Source organism: Eubalaena glacialis, chromosome 3, assembly GCF_028564815.1.
Source record: "Eubalaena glacialis isolate mEubGla1 chromosome 3, mEubGla1.1.hap2.+ XY, whole genome shotgun sequence".
NCBI lineage: Eukaryota > Metazoa > Chordata > Mammalia > Artiodactyla > Balaenidae > Eubalaena > Eubalaena glacialis.
This window is the reverse complement of record NC_083718.1, coordinates 118,408,519-118,428,247: the sequence shown is the minus strand read 5'-3', so window position 1 is coordinate 118,428,247 and position 19,729 is coordinate 118,408,519. Positions and strand designations below refer to the sequence as shown.

Here is a 19,729-nt window from a genome sequence, read left to right as displayed (position 1 = left end):
ATTTGCAGGTTCCGCATCCACAGATTCGTCCAACCACAGGTTGACTGTATAAGATACCTTTGTTCCCCCAGTGAGACTGCTGATTAACTAGAAGTGTTAAATCTAGTATGAAGCAGAAATCTCAAAGCGTAATGCTTCCCAAAGGCTATTCAGCCCTCCTTCAGCTTCATCATCTTCCATTTAGGCTTTGTCTAGCCAGTTGACAAGGTTCCTTTCAAAAGTTCTGAGTATGAACTTGTTCTTTTAGCTATTCTTGCTGTTCATTCATCTGTCTAGGCTATACAGAGTGTGGGTGTAAGGAAATGTGCCTGGTTTGTCTCTCTTGCTGTCGTACATGTATGCTGACATGGCAAGAATAAGGTTTCTTACCAACCTGCTGCTCAGATTATATTTTTTCCCTTTTGATCGCCATATAACATTGCAGATTCCTACCAAATCTGCTGTTCTCTTCCTAGGAAGATTATGTTCTAATGGGTCAATGATAGTTTAGTTTCCTGGAGGGAAGATGGGTTTTCTGCTCTTCCATCTGAGCCTTCCTGAGGAACAGCTCAGATGACTGACCAGGGTTAAAGCTGGAGTCTGCAACTACAGAACATATTTTTCCACTGGTACAAAACTACCTGTTTGGCAAAAGTTTTAAACATACAAACTTAAGAGGATGCTTGTTTCCTAACTAGCTGAGCTGAATGGCCTGATGCTCTTTTGTCATGCCTATTTTCAGTTATAATTCCTTGCCTTTATGTCTATACAGCCATACCCTAACTTATAAATAATAGTTCTTATCCATTTTCAGAATAAGTTCACATAGGTTATCTCATTAAAATCATGTTTCATACATATAAGCACCACCCAAAGCCATGCCCCAGAAAGTCATTTCCCAGACAGCAGGAAGAGTTTTGTCAAGTGCCATATCCCCCTTTCACTTCTACTTGGTAAACATTGCTATCTGTTCCACATGTCAGGGACTAGGAGAAAGCAAAAAAGAAGAGGCATTGGTAGGAGATGTTCTGGGACGAGGTAATTCCCAAGGGAATAGTTCACGTGGATCCGTGGCTAATAATGGAGGTGATAAGGGAGGTTCCCAGGGAATCCCAGAGTCTTAAGAATGGAGTCATTGCCCCACTGCCCTGTGCTTCCCCCTTTTAGATTCCTCTTACAAGACTCAGCTCTAGCAGTTAAGGTAGCAACTATGTATCCCTGATACCTCCCTACCTACCCTCTTCTCACTAGTGGGTGCACTGTCCCACAAAAAGGCTTTTGTAAGTGGCCAATTCACAACGGTCTATTCAACCTAATTCTAATATCCAACACGTATGTTTCTGACACCTTACTGAACACTAGTGATAAAGCCATGAACAAGAGAGAAACAATCCTCTGCCCTCATGGAGCTTCTACCCTGATACCTAATTTGACAGTGCCGTATACTTGCAACAATACTGTTTCTTCCTTTAAAAATTTGTGAAAAAAATTTTTTACTGAATTGTTGGTTTTATAGGTTTATGAGTTGTTCAGTGAAAAAAATACGTCCCAAGTTCTAATAAACCAACTCACAAATTTAATATAATAATGTTTTACCAAAAAGTTCTGTGTAGTTTTCAGTATTCCCATATGTACAAAGGATTTTAGTGACTTAGACTTACACTTACTTAATGGTGAGAAAAGGACTAGAATTCAGGAGAATTGACCCCTTTTTACACACAAAGCAATTTTATAGAATACAGCTTGTTTGTAAGCTAGGACTTCCTGTTCAGTTAATTTACAATAATTCAGAGGCTAAAAGAATCGAGTTATATCCAGGCACCTTGCTTTTTTCTCTTCTGTGGTCTCTTTTCACTACTCATTTGCTTAAGCATTTAGTATAAAACATTTATAGAATGCCTGCTGTGCGTAAGACATTTATTGTAACAGGCAGAAGTAAGGGGAAAATGTGAAACTAGTTAGGTTAGCTGTGTGCTTTTTAGTGCCTTTGAAAAAAGATTTTAGTAAGAAGGGAAGTTCGTTATAAGCAGTTAGCTAAATTGAGGGTTTCTGTGGACAGACGAGTGAACCTATCAAGATTGTCAAGAGAATAAGCAACTTTCACTATCTCTTATTGAGTCATACAAGTTAAGCTTACTTTTCTCATTTCTCTCTGTGATTCCCAGTTTTAGAGAGATTGCTAATATTTTTTTAATCTTTCAAATAGTACTAACCAGCGGGCAAGTATTTATGTATACCAGGCCCTGTGAAATATATAAAGGAAGTGTGAAGCACTGTGCCTACCCTCAAGTGGCTTATAATGCTACTGGGGAGGAAAGACTTACAAGAGAAATACTAGCAGGACAAGCCAAGAGTAAAACTGCCTGATAGCAATAGCTCCTGGGTGCAGGTGTCAAATGAAAGCAGATAGCACTGTGTGCTGGAGTCATCAGGAAGACTTCCTAGACTTCACAAGATTTTGTTATTGCCCGCTTCAGTTTATTCCAAAACAACAGCCAGTAACCTTTTTTCCCCCAGCTTTATTGACAAATAATTGACATATAACATGGTGTAAGTTTAAGGTGTACGATGTGATGATTTGCTATATGCATATATTGTGAGATGTTTACCACAATAAGGTTAGTTAACACATCCTCACCTCACATGATTACCATTTCTTTGTTGTCGCTGCTGTCGTGATGAGAATATTTAAAACCTACTGACATAGCAACTTTCAAGTACACGGTATGTACAGTATTGTTCATTATAGTCACCATGCCGTACATCAGATTCCATATCGTGACACTTATCTGCTGGCTCAGGAAGGCCTCCCTCCTGATACTTAACATGCTCTACAAGGCCCACGTGATCTGCACGTCCTCTACCACCACCCCCATCTCTCCACTCCCATTCTCTGTTACTCTCCCCCTCCTGATTCTGCTGCAGCCAGATTGACCTCCTTGCTGGTCCTCAAAAATGCCTGGCACTTAGCTGCTTTGGGGCCTTCATACTTCAAAGCCTTATCTTCCTGGAACACTTTCTCCTAGATATCTACATGGCTCTCTTCTCATCACATAATAATAGTGCTGCCTCCCTGGAAAACCCTGTTTTGAATTGTACTATCCCCACTTCTCCCTATTCCATGCACTGCATCATTTCTCTCCTTAGTATTTTTACCATCTAACATATTTACTTATTTTTTGGTTTATGTTCTGTCTCTCCCAAGTAGGATGTTAACTCCAGAAGGACGAGGAATTTTGTCCTTTTTTTTCACTGCTGTTTTCCTAATATTAGAATAGTTCCTGGCATATATTGGATAGACAAAAAGGTATTTTTTGAATGAATGTAATAGAAAGAATAGGAAAATGAGAAAGGCATTCTAGTTAAGGAAGATAGAATGAGCAAAGGCATGTAAGGAGAAATAGGAGTTGTTGGGAAGCAGAAGAGGTGGGCCTAACTGTAACAGGTAGGTGGTTTCTTGTTTGAGGAGAGTTGAAAATAAAGTTAGATAAGTAAGGTGGAACCCAAGACATAAGGCAAGCAGACATTAACAACCAAGCAAAGGAGTTTGGGTTTGAAGTCAACATAAACAGTAGGGGTATCTCAGGTTTCTAAGAAGAGTGATCTAATAAATTAGGAAATATCAGTTGAGAATTGGTATGAAGGTAGACTGAAAGGGAGAGAGACTGGATGCAAGAAAACCAATTCTTCTTGTTATAAAACCATCAATTATTGCAGTAATCCAAGCAAGAGGCCTACAAAGAGGGCAGTTGTGACAAGAAAGGAAGTGAGGAAGACAGGTCAAATCTCTGAGAAAGCCTACAAAAGAAAAAAATCAGAAGGACTTGGTAACCGTGCTAAAGAAGAATAAAGGAGAGTCAGGATAACACTAAGGTTTAAGGCTGGGATAAGTGAGGCTATTAGAACAGGAGTCAGCTAGACAATTCTAGGATCTGCAAGGGTGGCTAAAGTATACTCCTTCTGTGTTCCTCCAACCCTCTATCATTCCCTAAGGAAATAATGCTGAAGACTTAATGTTTTTCACTTCTATCTTGTCTTTAAAATTAGCGTCACAGAAGTTAGGCTCAAATGATCGCGCTTGTGTGGACTTCTGCTGTATCCATTGATAATGTTTATCTAGTTTGGTGGGTCAGAAGTGAGAAATCATTGCTATGTGAAATTGAAATGTTTTATGTAATTCTTGCTAGTAAAATTTAAAATTATTTGTCACTCAATTTTCCCTTCTCTCCTTTATCTTCAGCTGTATTTTTAAAATTCTTATTTCTTACTTTATTGTAATATAATCCTAAAATATTTTCTAATCTCCACATACTGTATTTTATTTAAATTAACTCATGTTTTTTTCCATGTAGAATTAATACCTCAAACTTCAATTTCAGGACACCCCAAACAGAATGAAAGGGTTGATTTCACCTTTTAAATTTTGCTCTATTTCAGATTTGGTGTGAAGAAGAAGCCAATTTACATTAACGTCATAAGGGATCCTATTGAGAGGCTGGTTTCTTACTATTACTTTCTGAGATTTGGAGATGATTATAGACCAGGGTTAAGAAGACGAAAACAAGGGGACAAAAAGGTAATATTTTAGTTTTAGAATTTTTATAAAGATAATTGTTTATGAAATGTAATGAACAGTGAATGCTTTTAAAATTTATTAATGATTATAAATATATTCCTTGCTTATTGTGGAAAATTTCAAAAGAACCCAGAAGTATGAAGAAGTAAAAGTAAAACTACTTTGTAGTTGATATTTTGGAGTATATATAATATTTTGTCCTTTTAAAAAATATTTTACTTTTGTTCTAGAGCTGAATATTTGTTTTATTATAGCCCTGTTAATAATTTTCTATGAGATCACTATAATAATTCATTAATATGATATATTTGTGTAATAGTCTGGTTCTCTTAATCTTGATGATGGCAGTTTACGTTGATTTGTGATCATCTGTTTAGGGACACTATTTTGTTAAAGCAGCTTATTTTTTCAGGCAAGATGAGAATAATAGCTTAACAGGGTTCTTACTTAGCAGGTTCAGATTTGAGTTGTCTTCTGTTTAAGTGCGTCCTCCAGAGTAGCCCCAGACTTGTTTTTCTAAGAAACCAAACTGTGTCACTTTTCTGGTGGAATACCTTTACTGGGACCTCATTGCTCACAGGATTGCCCAAGGCACAGGAGACGCAGTCTGACATAGCCTGAGACCTCCTTCTCCTGCCTCATTTTCCCCTCAGGCACCCAGTGCCTCACTGGGTGCCTTACCTGAAATGTCACCGTCCTCCAAACTTATTACTTCATACTTTTTGCACACGTGTTGTTCCCTATATTTAGAATGTCTCTCCTTCACTCTGGAAAACGCTTTGTTCATCTTTAAGATCCAGCTCAAATGTTACCTCTTTCATAAAGTCTTTTCTGGCAGTGAGCCGTATCCCTTTCAAAGTTCCCAGAGCACTCCATTCGAATCGCTATTTTTTAAATATTTATTTTGTGGTACTTCAATTATTTGTTTACGTATATGTCTTCTCCAAAAGGCTGTGAACGTCCTGAAGCAGGCGCTATATTTCCGTCACCTTTGTCTCCTCCATATCTAGTACGAGTACAGTGCCTAGTTCATCTGTACGCGTTCAGCAAATGGCTCAGTGAGGGAATTCCGCACCTTTTAAACCTAAAGTGTTGCGTAGTGGTGATGCTAGATACTTGATGTATTATAGTAATTAACACCCAACAATTAATTTTTTTCTAAGTTGGATGTGCCCTCTGTCGCATGAGAAGGCAATGGTTCTTTTGTTTTATTTACCTGTTTATGTTTTCTAGAAATTGCTATGTCTTTCCTTAGTCTCAAGGCTTTAGACAGAAGGTACTGATCCAAACAGTACCCTTTTTTTTCAGCGTCCACTCATCTCTTAGTATTATTTAATCTTCTAGAAAAAATATATATAATTATATTATTATGGAGAGTCTGTAAAATTTTGTAAAATCTGTAATACAACGCTTTTGTGACCTAGTACTTTAAAGTTTGTTAGTTATTTCTAAATTCACTTCAATGCTAACTACTTTCTTTTTTAATTTTAGCCCTATCATTTATACTAGCTCTTACTCAGTAATTGTTAGTATCCATCTCCCTCCTTCAACTAAAGGAATGTTAGTGTTGGTAGGGAAAAGATTCACAGTCACCTAGGTTCCTACATCTGTCACGTCACGTCAGCCCTGGATACCGTGGTTTTGTGGTTGCTATCCTATGTAGTTTAGGGAATTAGGTAACAATAATACTTAATATAACAACAATAATAGCTCACATCTATTGAGTGCTTCTTGTTTATCAAGCTCTGTTTTAAGTCACATATTATGTATTTTTTCAGGTGGCCTGTACAACAATTTTATGGGATAGTTGCTGTTGTTGTGTCCATTTTACAGATAAGGAAACTGGGGCACAGAAAGGTTAAGTACCTTGCCCAGTGTTATACTACCAGTAAATGGTGGTGCAGGAATTTAAACGCAAGCACTCCAATTCCAGAGCTCACAGTCTTAACCTCTCTATACCCTTGAAAAAGGAGGGAGGGAAAGCAACATGTCACTCGATATTTTTGTATGAGAGATGTCCCAAAGTTGTATATTCAATGCTCACAGAAAAACCCAGGCAGATATTTTAACGTAGTCTCCCATTCATCTTTGAAAGCTTTAGGTAGGTGTGCCCTCTCCAGCCTGGAGATTTAACCAATCTTCACCCTAATGATGATAGGTCTTGGTTTGTTTTTTTTATGTCATTATAAAATACATATTAATACACCTGTTTATTTAGATGTAATATTAGTAACATCAGCAAAATACTATTGTATTACCTTAATTCTCACGAGGACAGGGCCATCTTCAAATGCTTTATCAAAGTAAAGAATTACTTTGTTTTGTGACAGGCAAAATAGACCTTTTCAGTCTTGAAACATATTGAAACACACGTTTTTAATAATTTGGTTTGTTTCTCATGACATAAATGTTGGTAACATTCTGGCACCTAATGAGTTAAATAAAGTTGTTATATTGCAAATAATTCCTTAATATCTTTAACTGGCAAGAGTTTTCTTTAATAAACTCATATCTGTAAAGTTGGTAAGACTTCGTGGCATATAGCATTTTGGAAGATGGCAGGGTATTTGAAGATAACAGGGATTAAAAAGTGGCTATGATGATGTAGGGAATACCTGGCAAAGGCTAAGGCTGGAAATACCTTGCAATGGCTTCATTTCCAATTTCTGGTTACACTGTCAATAATTTCAAAGCCATTTTAGTCATATGTATATGCCTGTGATACCTTTCAGTTGATCTTGTAAGGAACATAAGATTTGTTTTATTTGGGAGATTTCAGATACTCTGTTTTTCAAACTTTATACCTAGAGTTTTGCATAATTTAATCTCTGTCCCAATACCTAGAAAATAGGGATATTTAGTAATCCAAAGGTCAGCATTCAAGAACTACAATGTATAAATCAGTGGTTCTCAAACTTTTTAGTCTCAGAACTCCTTTTACTCTTTTTATTGAGGACCGCCAAGGAGCTTTTATCTATGTGGGTTATATCTATTTCTGTTAATATTTACCAATATCAGTAAATTTGCCAATTGACTGAGAAATTTTTAAAATAGTAACTAATTTAATAGTAACTGTAGGAGACCATAATATGGTAACATAAATAATATATTTTAATGCAAATAACCATTTTCAGAAAAAGGTATAAATAGTGGCATTTTACATTTTTGCAAATTTTTAAAACACCTGATTTAATATAATATAGACAGCTGGATTTTCGTATCTGCTGCTGAATCAGTCTATTTAATACATTCTTTTGGTGAAATGTATGAAGAAAATTCAGCTTTACACAGATATGTAACTAGAAAAGGCAGTATTTTAATAGCCTTTTCAGAAAATTGTAGAAATTCTTCTTTAATATTACACTAAAACTTAACTAGTAGTAGTTCTTAAAGTTATTGAAGTGTGGAATCTGAAACCATAGCAGTTAACCTTTTATGTTCTGCTGCATTAAAATCCACTGATATATTTCATACTTTGAATGGATTTTTTAACCAAGCATAATTTTTTAACCTCATGTATTGGTCATTTGGAACACATTAGTTCACTGAGTTATGTGGATCTTCCAAGTGTTGGCACATTTTATTATACAATATCAAAAATTCACATTCGTTAATGTCACCACTTATCTCATCAGAAAAGTCTTTAAGTATTGGGAAACTGTCAGGCTTATGATGACAGAAGAAGTAAAAATAAATTTAAATTTTTATATTTTTTAGTTTGAAAGCTTAGCTTTTATCACTGGCACCCACAGGATTTCTCCACCTTGACACTATTGTTGCTTTTGGCCAGAGAATTCCTTGTTGTGAGGGCTGCCTACACATTGTAGGATGTTTAGCAGCATCTCTGACCTCTACCTAGTAGCATCTCCCCTACACCCTCCAGGTGTGAGAACGAAGGAGGTCTCCAAACATTGCCAGATGTCACCTGGGGGTCAAAACAGCACCAGTTGAGAACTGCTGGGCTACTAAGACTGTCAGTTGTTTTCTTTCAAGTGTCAGGCCCACTTTGTTCATTTTAAGAAAACATTAACCAAATACCCAAGTTTGAATAGTTTGTCTCTCAGGCCTTCTTTCAGCATAGGCCTTCTTACAGCTTCCAAATAACTACACCTATAATTCTCATCACTCACATTTCCTAAATATGTAAATATTTATCTTATGAATATTTCAGTTTTGTACTATCCTATAGATTATTAAGCATTTTTATTAATTATTGTTTTATTAGCAGAACACCAAGGGGGTTATACTTATGGAAAGAGTGTATAGTTACATGCTGTAAATAACAATCTAAAGGAGAATCAGTTTTGCTTAAGAAGGACTCATTGATCTCAGAGATCGCAATTCCTACCCCAATTTGCTTTTCGTATTTCTTACTCTAAATTAACTAGACTTATTGACAGCTGTAGGAATTATAATGAATTCAGAATATTATACCTAAAAATATGTATTAGTTTATAAAAGATATTAATGAGGTTAGAAGAATTCCATACTTAGCCACTACCTGATCCTACTACTGGCTTACAAGATACTGCTTCTGTAGTGCTTAGCAATTCATAATCCCCTGACTGTGGTTTGCTTATGGAACATGGATTTTACACAAAAGCATTTGAGAACTTATTACTGTTTGCTTAGAAAGTGTTTTATATGTAAAAAACACCACAGGAAAGCAATATAATATCTTTGCAGTTCATATTTAAAGGTTTGATAACTTTTTGTTGTAGACCAGTTTCTCTATCTCAGTAAAAGGTACAATCCAGAGTCAGCCTTGACCTGTCATCTTCCCAGGCTTCTGATCGAACTACTATATATGTGGTTCCTTTCACCAAAAGAGAGAAAATGGAAAGAAAAGTCCGTTGTAATGAAGTTGAAGAAAGAGACAATGAGTTCAAATTGGACATTATTTTTAGTCGTGTATAAGCAGATGGAAATATCCACTAGAAATGTATTTGTGTCTCAAGAAATAAATCTGAACTTAATCATAGATTTGGGAGTCATCAGCATTAGATGGGAGTTGAAACAAGGGATTGAATGAAATTGCACTTGGGAAACATATAGAGTATGAAGAGAGGACCAAACGAAAAAGGAAGAAGAAGAAGAGGGGGTGCAAATATGTAGCTCTGGGGAATGACAACATTTAAGGTGTAGGCAAAGGGAGGGAAGCACACCAAGAAGACTGAGGTTGGAGAATCAGAAGACAAACCTGGCGAGTCCTTGAAATGCATGGAAAAATAATTTCAATCACGAAGAGGTTAGTGAATTGAGAATTTAAAACTTTCCCTTAGACTTGTCAATGGGGAGGTCAGAGAAGTTGTTTATGTGGAATCCAAAGGGTTGAGGAGTAACCGTGAGAAGTTAAGACTGAGAGGAAAGACTACTCTTGAGATAGAAGTTTGGCTTTGAAAGGAGCAAAAAACATGAGAAATGTTTTACTAAAGACGACAGATACTTGGGCATATTAATATACCTGAAGAGAGCAAGGGGTGATGATGGAAGAAACTGGAGAAAAATTGGTGAAGCAGGGTCTCAGAAGGGAGTGAGAAAGGGTATTTAAAGATAGGAGGAAATACTTTTTTACAGATGAGGGCAGTAGGGGCTGCAGATGCAGATAAGCTTTTATCTAAGCAGGAATCAAGGGAGCTCACTCTCAGCTTCAGTTTTCTGTATAAAATATGAAGCAAGGTCATTTGTAGAAAAGGGTTTGAATGTAAATATAATTGCCATCACTATCAAGCATCAAATTTTGTTTAATTATTTTAACCGACAACTCTAGGAATTAAATATTTAAACTAATAATCTAAATAGTCTAAAGAATATTTTGATATTTCCTGCTTTTAAAAACATTTGTATGTAGTTCACAAAGAATTGCTCTTTCTAAGCATAGATGGTGTTTAAGTGAAAAAGCTGATCATAATTTTTTGTTTCTCTGGTGTACTGAACTGAGTTTTGTTTTTGCTTTTTATTTTAAGAAGAAATTTTATAAGAGAAAAACATTTATTTATAGAAAATTCTATTTCTGAAATGTGGTCAGAATGTTTAGGAGAGGTGAATAGAAGTTAGCAAACAAGTGGAAAGTTCTGGTGGGCAGCATTTGAGTGACAGTTGCCTTCTGTGCTGTGAGTAGAGAAGCCCAAGGGCTGGTGTCACTGTTGGAGTCAGTGGAGAAGTTCATCTTGATTAAGACGCCAGTGGATTGTTTCACTGAGCTGTATGTGGTCAAGATGGTATTGAGTTTCGTTAACTTGATTTCACTCACTAGGAAATGCTTGGTTTACTTTATGCATCACATATTTATAAAGAAAAAGGAGGGACTTCCCTGGTGGCGCAGTGGTTGAGAATCCGCCTGCCAATGCAGGGGACACGGGTTTGAGCCCTGGTCCAGGAAGATCCCACATGCTGCGGAGCAGCTAAGTCCGTGCACCACAACTACTGAGCCTGCGCTCTAGAGCCCGCGAGCCACAACTACTGAGCCCGTGTGCCACAATTACTGAGCCTGTGTGCCACAACTACTGAGCCCGTGTGCCACAACTACTGAAGCCCTCGTGCCTAGAGCCTGTGCTCTGCAACAAGAGAAGCCACCGCGATGGGAGAAGCCCGCGCACCGCGATGGGAGAAGCCCGCGCACCGCAATGAAGAGTAGCCCCCGCTTGCCGCAACTAGAGAAAGCCCGCGCGCAGCAACAAAGACCCAACGCAGCCAAAAATAATAATAAATAAATAAAATAAAAAATAAAGTATGAAAAAGAATTTTAAAAAAAGAAAGAAAAAGGAGAATTTCTGTTTTACATTAAGATCTAGCACACTCATGTGTGTTTGCCAATTTTTGATTATTCGTGTTTTTTTTTTCTTTACATCTTCCTTGCTATTGGCTGTCTTTGGGTTGTTTCTTTTAAGTTGATAGGAGTGAAACATCTCTGCCAAATGATAAGAAGGAACTATAAAGGAGGCAAAACCCAAACTATTTTTCCACTTTTATATTATCTAGTAAAACGTTTGGTAGGTGAATTAGGGTAGATGCTTCTGAAACAAAGAAATTAAAATGTTTAGGTAGATTTTTTTCTGTCATACATAAAAGCCTAAAGGTGAGGGGCCCAGGATTTTAGAGCAGCTTTGCTGCACACAGTTATTCAGGGAGCTGGGTTCCTGCCATATTGTTACCCTGCTACCCTTCAGGGGCTTGCCTTTATGTGCTAGGTTTAATTTGGGCCACCACGACATCTGCCTTCCAGCTCATGGGAAGGAGGGAAGTTAGAGGCCCACCAATTTCCTTTTAACCAAGTGACCCAGAACTTGCTCACATCATTTCTGCCCCCAGTCTCCTGGCAAGAACTTAGTCATATGGCCATACCTATCTGCAAGAGAGGCTAAACTCTATGACTGTGGAAGAAGGGAAGAATGGATTTTGGTGGTAACTCTTATCCTGCCAGAGTAGGCTAGCAGATTTTAAACTACTGACCAAAAATAAACTTGAAGATTATCTACAGATTTTGTTTGAAATACTAAAATACTTTTAGTATTTTAGAACACAGGAAGAAGGAGTTGGCTAACTAGAGAACTTGGGTCAAAATAGCCATCCTGCATGCTTATTCATTAATCAGTTTTAATTCCAATAGTGGATATTTAAATTTCCAAATTTTTCCATATAGTGACTCTATGGAAACTTTTAATACTGCAGCCTCTTTCAATGTCCTATTTTCTTATTGGGTTGGCCAAAAAGTTCCTTTGGTTTTAAAGTAAAAATAAAAGACACATTTTTCATTTTCTCTGATAACTTTATTGAACAACGTATTCACCATTTTGTTCCACTACCTTCTGCCATTTTTCAGGCAACTTCATAATTCCATCTTCCCAAAACTTTTTATCTTTTTGAGCAAAGAACCGTTCTAGGTGCCTTTTACAGTCTTCCAGGGAATTGAAATTTTTTGCATTAAGAGAATTTTGTAAAGACCGGAATAAATAGAAATCCAAAGGTGCAATGTGTGGTGAATACGGTGGATGAATCAGAACTTCCCAGCCAAGCTGTAACAGTTTTTTGCCTGGTCATCAAAGAAACATGTGGCCTTGCGGTATTCTGATGGAAGATTTTGTGTTTTCTGTTGACTAATTCCAGACGCTTTTCGTCGAGTGCTGCTTTCAGTTGGTCTAATTGGGAGCAGTACTTGTTGGAATTAACTGTTTGGTGTTCCGAAAGGAGCTCATAATAGAGGACTCCCTTCCATCCCACCATATACACAACATCAACTTCTTTGGATGAAGACCGGCCTTTGGTGAGGTTGGTGGTGGTTCATTTCACTTGCCCCACGATCTCTTCTGTTCCATATTACTGTACAGTATCCACTTTTCATCACCCATCACAATTTGTTTTAAAAACAGAACATTTTTGTTACGTTAAAGTACAGAATAGCGTGAGGAAATATAGTCAAGAAGGTTTTTTTTGCTTAACTTATGTGGAACCCTAACATCAAAGCGATTCACATAACCAAGCTGGTGCAAATGATTTTCAACGCTTGATTTGGATATTTTGAGTATGTCGGCTATCTCCCGCGTGGTATAACCTTGATTGTTCTCAATTAATGTCTCGATTTGATCGCTATCAACTTCAACTGGTCTACCTGACCGTGGAGCATCGTCCAGCGAGAAATCTCCAGCACGAAACTTCGCAAACCACTTTGGACACGTTTGATCAGTCACAGCACCTTCTCCATACACTGCACAAATCTTTTTTTGCGTTTCGGTTGCATTTTTACCTTTCTTGAAATAATAAAGCATAATATGCTGAAAATGTTGCTTTTTTTCTTCCATCTTCAATATTAAAATGACTACACAAAAATTCACCAATTTTGATGTTTTTTAAAAATGCACCCTGATATGACAGCTGTCACAATACAATTTAACAAAATTGTTTCGAATGAAGTTAAAGACAACTAAGCGCTACTGGAGCCATCTTATGGAAAAAAAATGAACAAACCTTTTGGCCAACCCAATACATTTAAGCAAAATCTTTTTAATGTCTTTGAATCTTACACACACACATACACACACACACAGTGGTGGTACAGTTTATGAGTTCACTCACAATCACCTTAGTAATTCATTTCTTTTTCATCTGATGCTCTCTTCAGATGGAGGTATAATGAAGCAGAGCACCTCTTCTGAACTTCAGAAGCACTGTACTGTGATTTAGGATTTGTTTGAAATTGATTAGGCGTGAAATCAGAAACCTTCTGATATATCACCACTGGGTTTATTGGAACCTGAGATACGGTAGAGATAGATACATAGGTTGTTTTCTTTTTATGAGCTGCAAGGTGGCATAAATGATAATAAAACCACTTTTTAGAAAGTGACTTAGACCAGCAAATCTAAATCAGACCATCTAGTAAATTTCAGACATAATGTAATGGCCATTGAAATAGGGTTGATTGAGTCTTAAGTGTAAACTGAGATGTTTTCACTTAAAAAAATAGATAGATTGATATGGATGTGTGTGTGTGTATATATATATTGGGGGGTGGGGGGGAAATCCTAAGAGAATTTGAGAGAACTCTAAGGAACTGTCAAAATGCTTCATGAAAAAATTTTACTGCCCCTGTCTTCATCTCAACTAGAATTGTACCTTTAATCCTCATGCAAAATCTCCAAAGTGCAGTCTTTCCAGCCATTTACAAATATTGATTATGCAAACAATTGGTATAACAATGTATTGTATGCTATGGAGGACACAATGATTGTGCAAACAGTTGGTATAGCAATATATTGTATGCTGTGGAGGACACAAATGCATACTGCATGGTCCCTCCAATAAGTGTTTTCTATAGTTCAGGAGAGAACATAATACAAATTTTTTTCCAAAGTACATGAAGCAAGTTCTTTAAATAAAGATGTATAGATAAATAACATACCTGGATCCTAAGACCTGGCTATTACAAGGCAGTATTTAATTCATTTATATGAGTTAAAAAAAAGTGAGTGACTTTAGGCCAGAGTAGTCATTGGAAAGATAGTCTTCATGTAAACTAGATTGGTGGAGGGAAGCACTTTCAGAGGAAGAAAATGTAGTCAGCAAAATATATGGATTTGCAGGTACATATGACATGCTTGAGAAACTGTAAAACAGGTTAATCTGGTAAAGATGGAAGTTATACATGGAGATAAGGCTAGACTTGCACACTGAGGTCAGATTATGAAGCATTCTTTAAAGCCAGGATAAAGAGTTTGTATTTCTCTTTTTAAAAAGATATTGGAAGCTATTGAAGTTTTCTGAGTAGAGGATGTTAGAAGTGACTACTTAGACTAATCTGGTAGTCTAAGAGCAGATTGAAGGAAGGGAGGGAAGGGAGCCCAATTAGGAAGTGATTGTAAGAATGGAGACATGACATGGTAAGATCCTGATGGAAGTAAGATTGGGGAAAAAAAAAAAAAAAAGATGCATTGGAAAGACATTACCTCAAGGATGTTAAGTGAGGGAGAGGAAAAATAAAGAAATGTTCTGAGATCTTGAGTCTGAATTACAAGGGGCAATGTCATCCTATTGCCAGAAATATTGAATATGAGGTAATACTGGAAATTCAAATGAAAAGACATACTAGGTTTCAGAAGATAGGTAAGAGGTGATGGATCTGGGGGTACAGATTTGGAAGTCTTTTGCCTAGAAATGATAAATGAAGCCAAGGAAGTGTGAATAAGCTAAGGAAGGGAGTGGGTAAAGAGAAGACAGCTGAGTTTCCATACTTGGTAGAAGGACCAAAACATGCCTTAAAAGAAGATAGTGATAGTACATTCAGAAAGGTACAGAGAACCAACAAAAACCAACAAAAAAGGGGAGTGTTCAAAGAAACAGACAATGCTGTGGAGGTCAAGGAGAACAAGAACCAACAAAACATTGTATTTGACTATTAGGGAGGAGAGGTGGGGAGAGAAAGACAGATGTAGACACATCCCATTTATTGAGTGCCTACAGTGAACCACTCTTTGTGGTAGATTCTTTTATATCCATGATTTTATTTCTTCCTCAAAGTAAGATTATGTCCTCCTTTTTCAGATGAGGAAACTAACACAGAACTTACGTTTTTCTGGGTTCAAGATTCAAACCCAAGTCATAAATCTTTTTCCTATATCATGGTGAAGGTCATCTGTAAAAGAAATGGGCAAATCAATTGTGGGCTGCAGTTTGCTGTTGCCTCTTAAATGTTGCCAGAATAAAGATAATTATTCCACTATACCTCTAGCCATAGTCAGATCTAAGGGTTTGGGGTCCTATTCTTACTAGATTTTTGGTTGATAGGGACCTTTGAATTTATCTAATTTTATAGATTAGAAAGTGAGGTTTGGAGGCCATAAAGACTTACTCAAGATAGGGTCACACCTGGTTCTAGAAACTCAGGAGTCTGGACTCTGGATGCGTTCTTTTTCTACTTTTACATACCCCATCTTCTCAGAAATAACAGGTGGTATTTATAGATGTCTACTCCAACAGCCTGAGCTCTTAAGTTTGTTCTCTGGCATCTTAATATCATTTCAAATAGATAACGCCTACTGTAAAAATGCCTGTGACAGACAGTAAGTACTAAAGAAAGTGAAGTTGATTTAATTTTAGATCCATAACCTGTGAGTCTCTTTCCCTTTTAATTAATTTAGTTAGATGCATTTGGAGAGGGGGGCATGCAAGTCATAAGTATCCAGGGTCACTTTTGCTTTGTACAATGATTTTTGTTTGTTTGTTTTAATGAGAAAAGGGGAAAAGACTTAAGTGTAGTCCTACTTTATATTATTTTCAAATAATTGTTTCACAAAGAGTATCTTTAAGCTTGTTTTTATTTAATTTACTTCGGTAAGGGGATAGAAAATATAAATACACAAATTCAACATAAACCAGTACTTAATTTCAAGGATAAGTTTTTATCTGGGGGATGTTCCATTCATATAGTAAAAGAATTCTTATAAACATTGGCATAAAACAAAGACGTGAGAACAACCCATGTTTGACTTTGCTCAGTATCTCAAGTATGTTTTTGTAACCTATCACTTTAATTCACTACTCGTCCCATCCGCTGCCATTTATTTAATAACTTACCACATTAAGATATTTGGTAGGTGAGGCTCGGGTTTATGGCTCACATGTGCTGCTTTGTCTTTTTTCCAGACCTTTGATGAATGTGTAGCTGAGGGCGGCTCAGACTGTGCTCCAGAGAAGCTCTGGCTTCAAATCCCATTCTTCTGCGGCCACAGCTCGGAATGCTGGTAGGGAGATAAAGTTAACTTCAATCAGTAATCTATTTATTATCTCTATAATCTGTATTTCACAAGAGTGAATGTGTTAGTCAAGGGCTAGGTGTAAGGAAGTTCGTGAAAGACCAGACCAAAAGTAACATGTAATTAAGTAATACCTAGTTTTTAGTTACCTTTAAGTGCATTAAAAAGATTCTTCATGTAAAACATGCTTGCAATGATTTCTCAGATGCTGGTTTTTAAATTTTTTTGTTTTTGGTGTTACGTGTCTTGCTATGTTCTAGCAGTGGTCTTTTTTTTTTTTTTTCACACACACTGTATTTTATTTTTACAAGAGATAAATAGACTGACACCAAGCATTGTACATGGATGACCACAACAAAAGCAACAATGATTGCAATTACCAAACATGAAACACACTCATACTATGTCATAATATTGACATTCAGTCCAGTAATCCTCCACTGCAACAGCTCCTTTAGTTTGCAGTGAAAATTGATTTGTATATTCTTTGCCTCTGAGTTCTTGTGGGATTTTTTTTTTTTTTAAATTCAACCAGAAAGTCACAAAAATTATACTCATCCTCATCAGTTCACTCAGTCCCATGTAATTAATTTTTTTTTTTTTCATCTTGATCTTTTGTTAGCACTTTTATGAGCTCATCAGTTTTTCATTAGAGTTCTGAAAATGCTTATTCATTCAGTTCAGCAGTACAGTCAGGTACCAGAAACCTGTACTTGTCAGAGTCTTTTCCATGAATTTCCTGAAGATGAAACCCTTTTATAGGAACATATTAACAAAAGCATCAGAGTACACCCAGAACTGTCTGTAAATGACAAAAGACTTAAAAATGACCACGGTTAAAGATTTGATGAAAGTTCATAATAATGCAGTTGACAAGAAAATTAGTTATTTCTGAGATATACATTTTAAAGTAATAACTAGGATTATGACTTATAACATTATACCAGAACATATAAGATTTTTAGAAATTTCATGTAATGTCTGAAACATTTATATTAACATATTTCCATACAAATAACCCAATGAAAGTTTAGTATTAGTTGTTTTGTTTGTTTGTTTATACTGCAGGTTCTTATTAGTCATCCATTTTATACACATCAGTGTATACATGTCAATCCCAATCGCCCAATTCAGCACACCACTATCCCCGCCCCACCGCAGTTTTCCCCCCTTGGTGTCCATATGTCTGTTCTCTACATCTGTGTCTCATCTTCTGCCCTGCAAACCGGCTCATCTGTACCATTTTTCTAGGTTCCACATACATGCGTTAATATACAATATTTGTTTTTCTCTTTCTGACTTACTTCACTCTGTATGACAGTCTCTAGATTCATCCACGTCTCAACAAATGACTCAATTTCGTTCCTTTTTATGGCTGAGTAATATTCCATTGTATATATGTACCACAACTTCTTTATCCATTCGTCTGTTGATGGGCATTTAGGTTGCTTCCATGACCTGGCTATTGTAAATAGTGCTGCAATGAACATTCGGGTGCATGTGTCTTTTTGAATTACGGTTTTCTCTGGGTATATGCCCAGTAGTGGGATTGCTGGGTCATATGGTAATTCTATTTTTAGTTAGACCTATTTTTGGTGTTACGTGTTATTTCTATTTTTGGTGTTACGTGTCTTGCTATGTTCTAGCAGTGGTCTTAATTAGAGGTCAGGGGTCCTTTCATAAACCTCATTTTCTCCTAAGCTTATTGTTTGAGCCATCCATTTTAGATCAAGAAGAGGCTTAGTGGGTAAATTATTCACCTGGATTTACTGTTAAACTGATTTGACTTTGAGAGAAGCCAAGGTAAAATAAAGATATTTTATCTTTAATAGAGTTTATTTCCTCAGAATGTGCTGAGTTTTCAGTTTAAAAAAATAATGGTACGTATTTGTTCTAATCAATCATTTTAATAGGAAAAGTAGAAAAAAACAGGAACACATTCAAAGTTAGTATCTTCCTTAAAACCATGAGCAATATAAGGAATACCTTCTGTTCTTTCCATCAGTATTTGAGATATAGTATTAGATTACTGTGGACCTTAAGGTCCTACTCAATAGATTATATCAACGCGTAATACAGTTGAGCCTTTGAACAGCATAGATTTGAACTTCGCGGGTCCACTTAAATGCAGATTTTTAAAAATTAAGATGTATTACAGTACTACATGATCCGTGGTTGGCTGACTCCTCGGATGTGGAGCTGGGGATATGGCGGGCTGGCTGTAAAGTTATATGCAGATTTTCAAGTGGGGAATGGGGGATCGGGTCTGGTTGGCACCCCTAAACGCCCGTGTTGTTCAAAAGTCAACTGTAATAACGTAAGAATTGGAAGCTTAGAAAGAATGTCTTCTCAATTTTTAATCATTTCCTTACAACAGGGATCAGTAAATTACAACCCGGACACCAAATTTGGCCCATCACCTGTTTTTATAAATAGTTTTATTGGAAGACAACCACATCTATTTATTTACTTATTGTCTGTAGCTGTTTTCACACTGCAAGAGCAGAGTTAAGTAACCAAGTGACCAAGACCATATGACCTGCAGACCCATCTCCGGCTTTACTCTCTGGCTCTTTAGAGGAAAGGTTGCCACCCCTACCTTAGAGCAGTAGAGAGTATATCTCTCCATTGGGCATTACTGAGGAGATTTTAATCACACTTCTTTAGTACGCCTCCTCGATTCATAGAACTGGGAGGCACCTGAGAAATCAACTTGTTCGCTTCCCCAGCTTCCACCGCCCACGCCAGCTTTTTAATGGCTGAGAAAACAAGCTCAGAAAGGTGAAGTCATCAGCTGAATATCACACTGCTTAAAGGCAGAGCTTGGCATTAGGGTTAGGGAATGTCAGTGCAAAAAAGAACCCAAAGGCATAGTTTATTTAGGGCCAAATCTCTATTATAGACAGCCATTAGCTAAAAACGTGAA

General features: G+C 36.8%; 1 protein-coding gene across 2 annotated transcripts in view; it reads left to right on the top strand.

Annotated features, from left to right (window-relative positions):
* The window catches only part of HS2ST1 (heparan sulfate 2-O-sulfotransferase 1), a 198,062-nt gene that overhangs the window by 172,969 nt on the left and 5,364 nt on the right, over positions 1-19,729 (top strand). For both annotated transcript variants that reach the window (XM_061186365.1, XM_061186366.1), the window contains exons 4-5: positions 4,417-4,555; positions 16,694-16,791. In XM_061186365.1, coding sequence (XP_061042348.1) covers positions 4,417-4,555; positions 16,694-16,791 — 237 coding nt within the window. The remainder of the gene's footprint in view (positions 1-4,416; positions 4,556-16,693; positions 16,792-19,729) is intronic.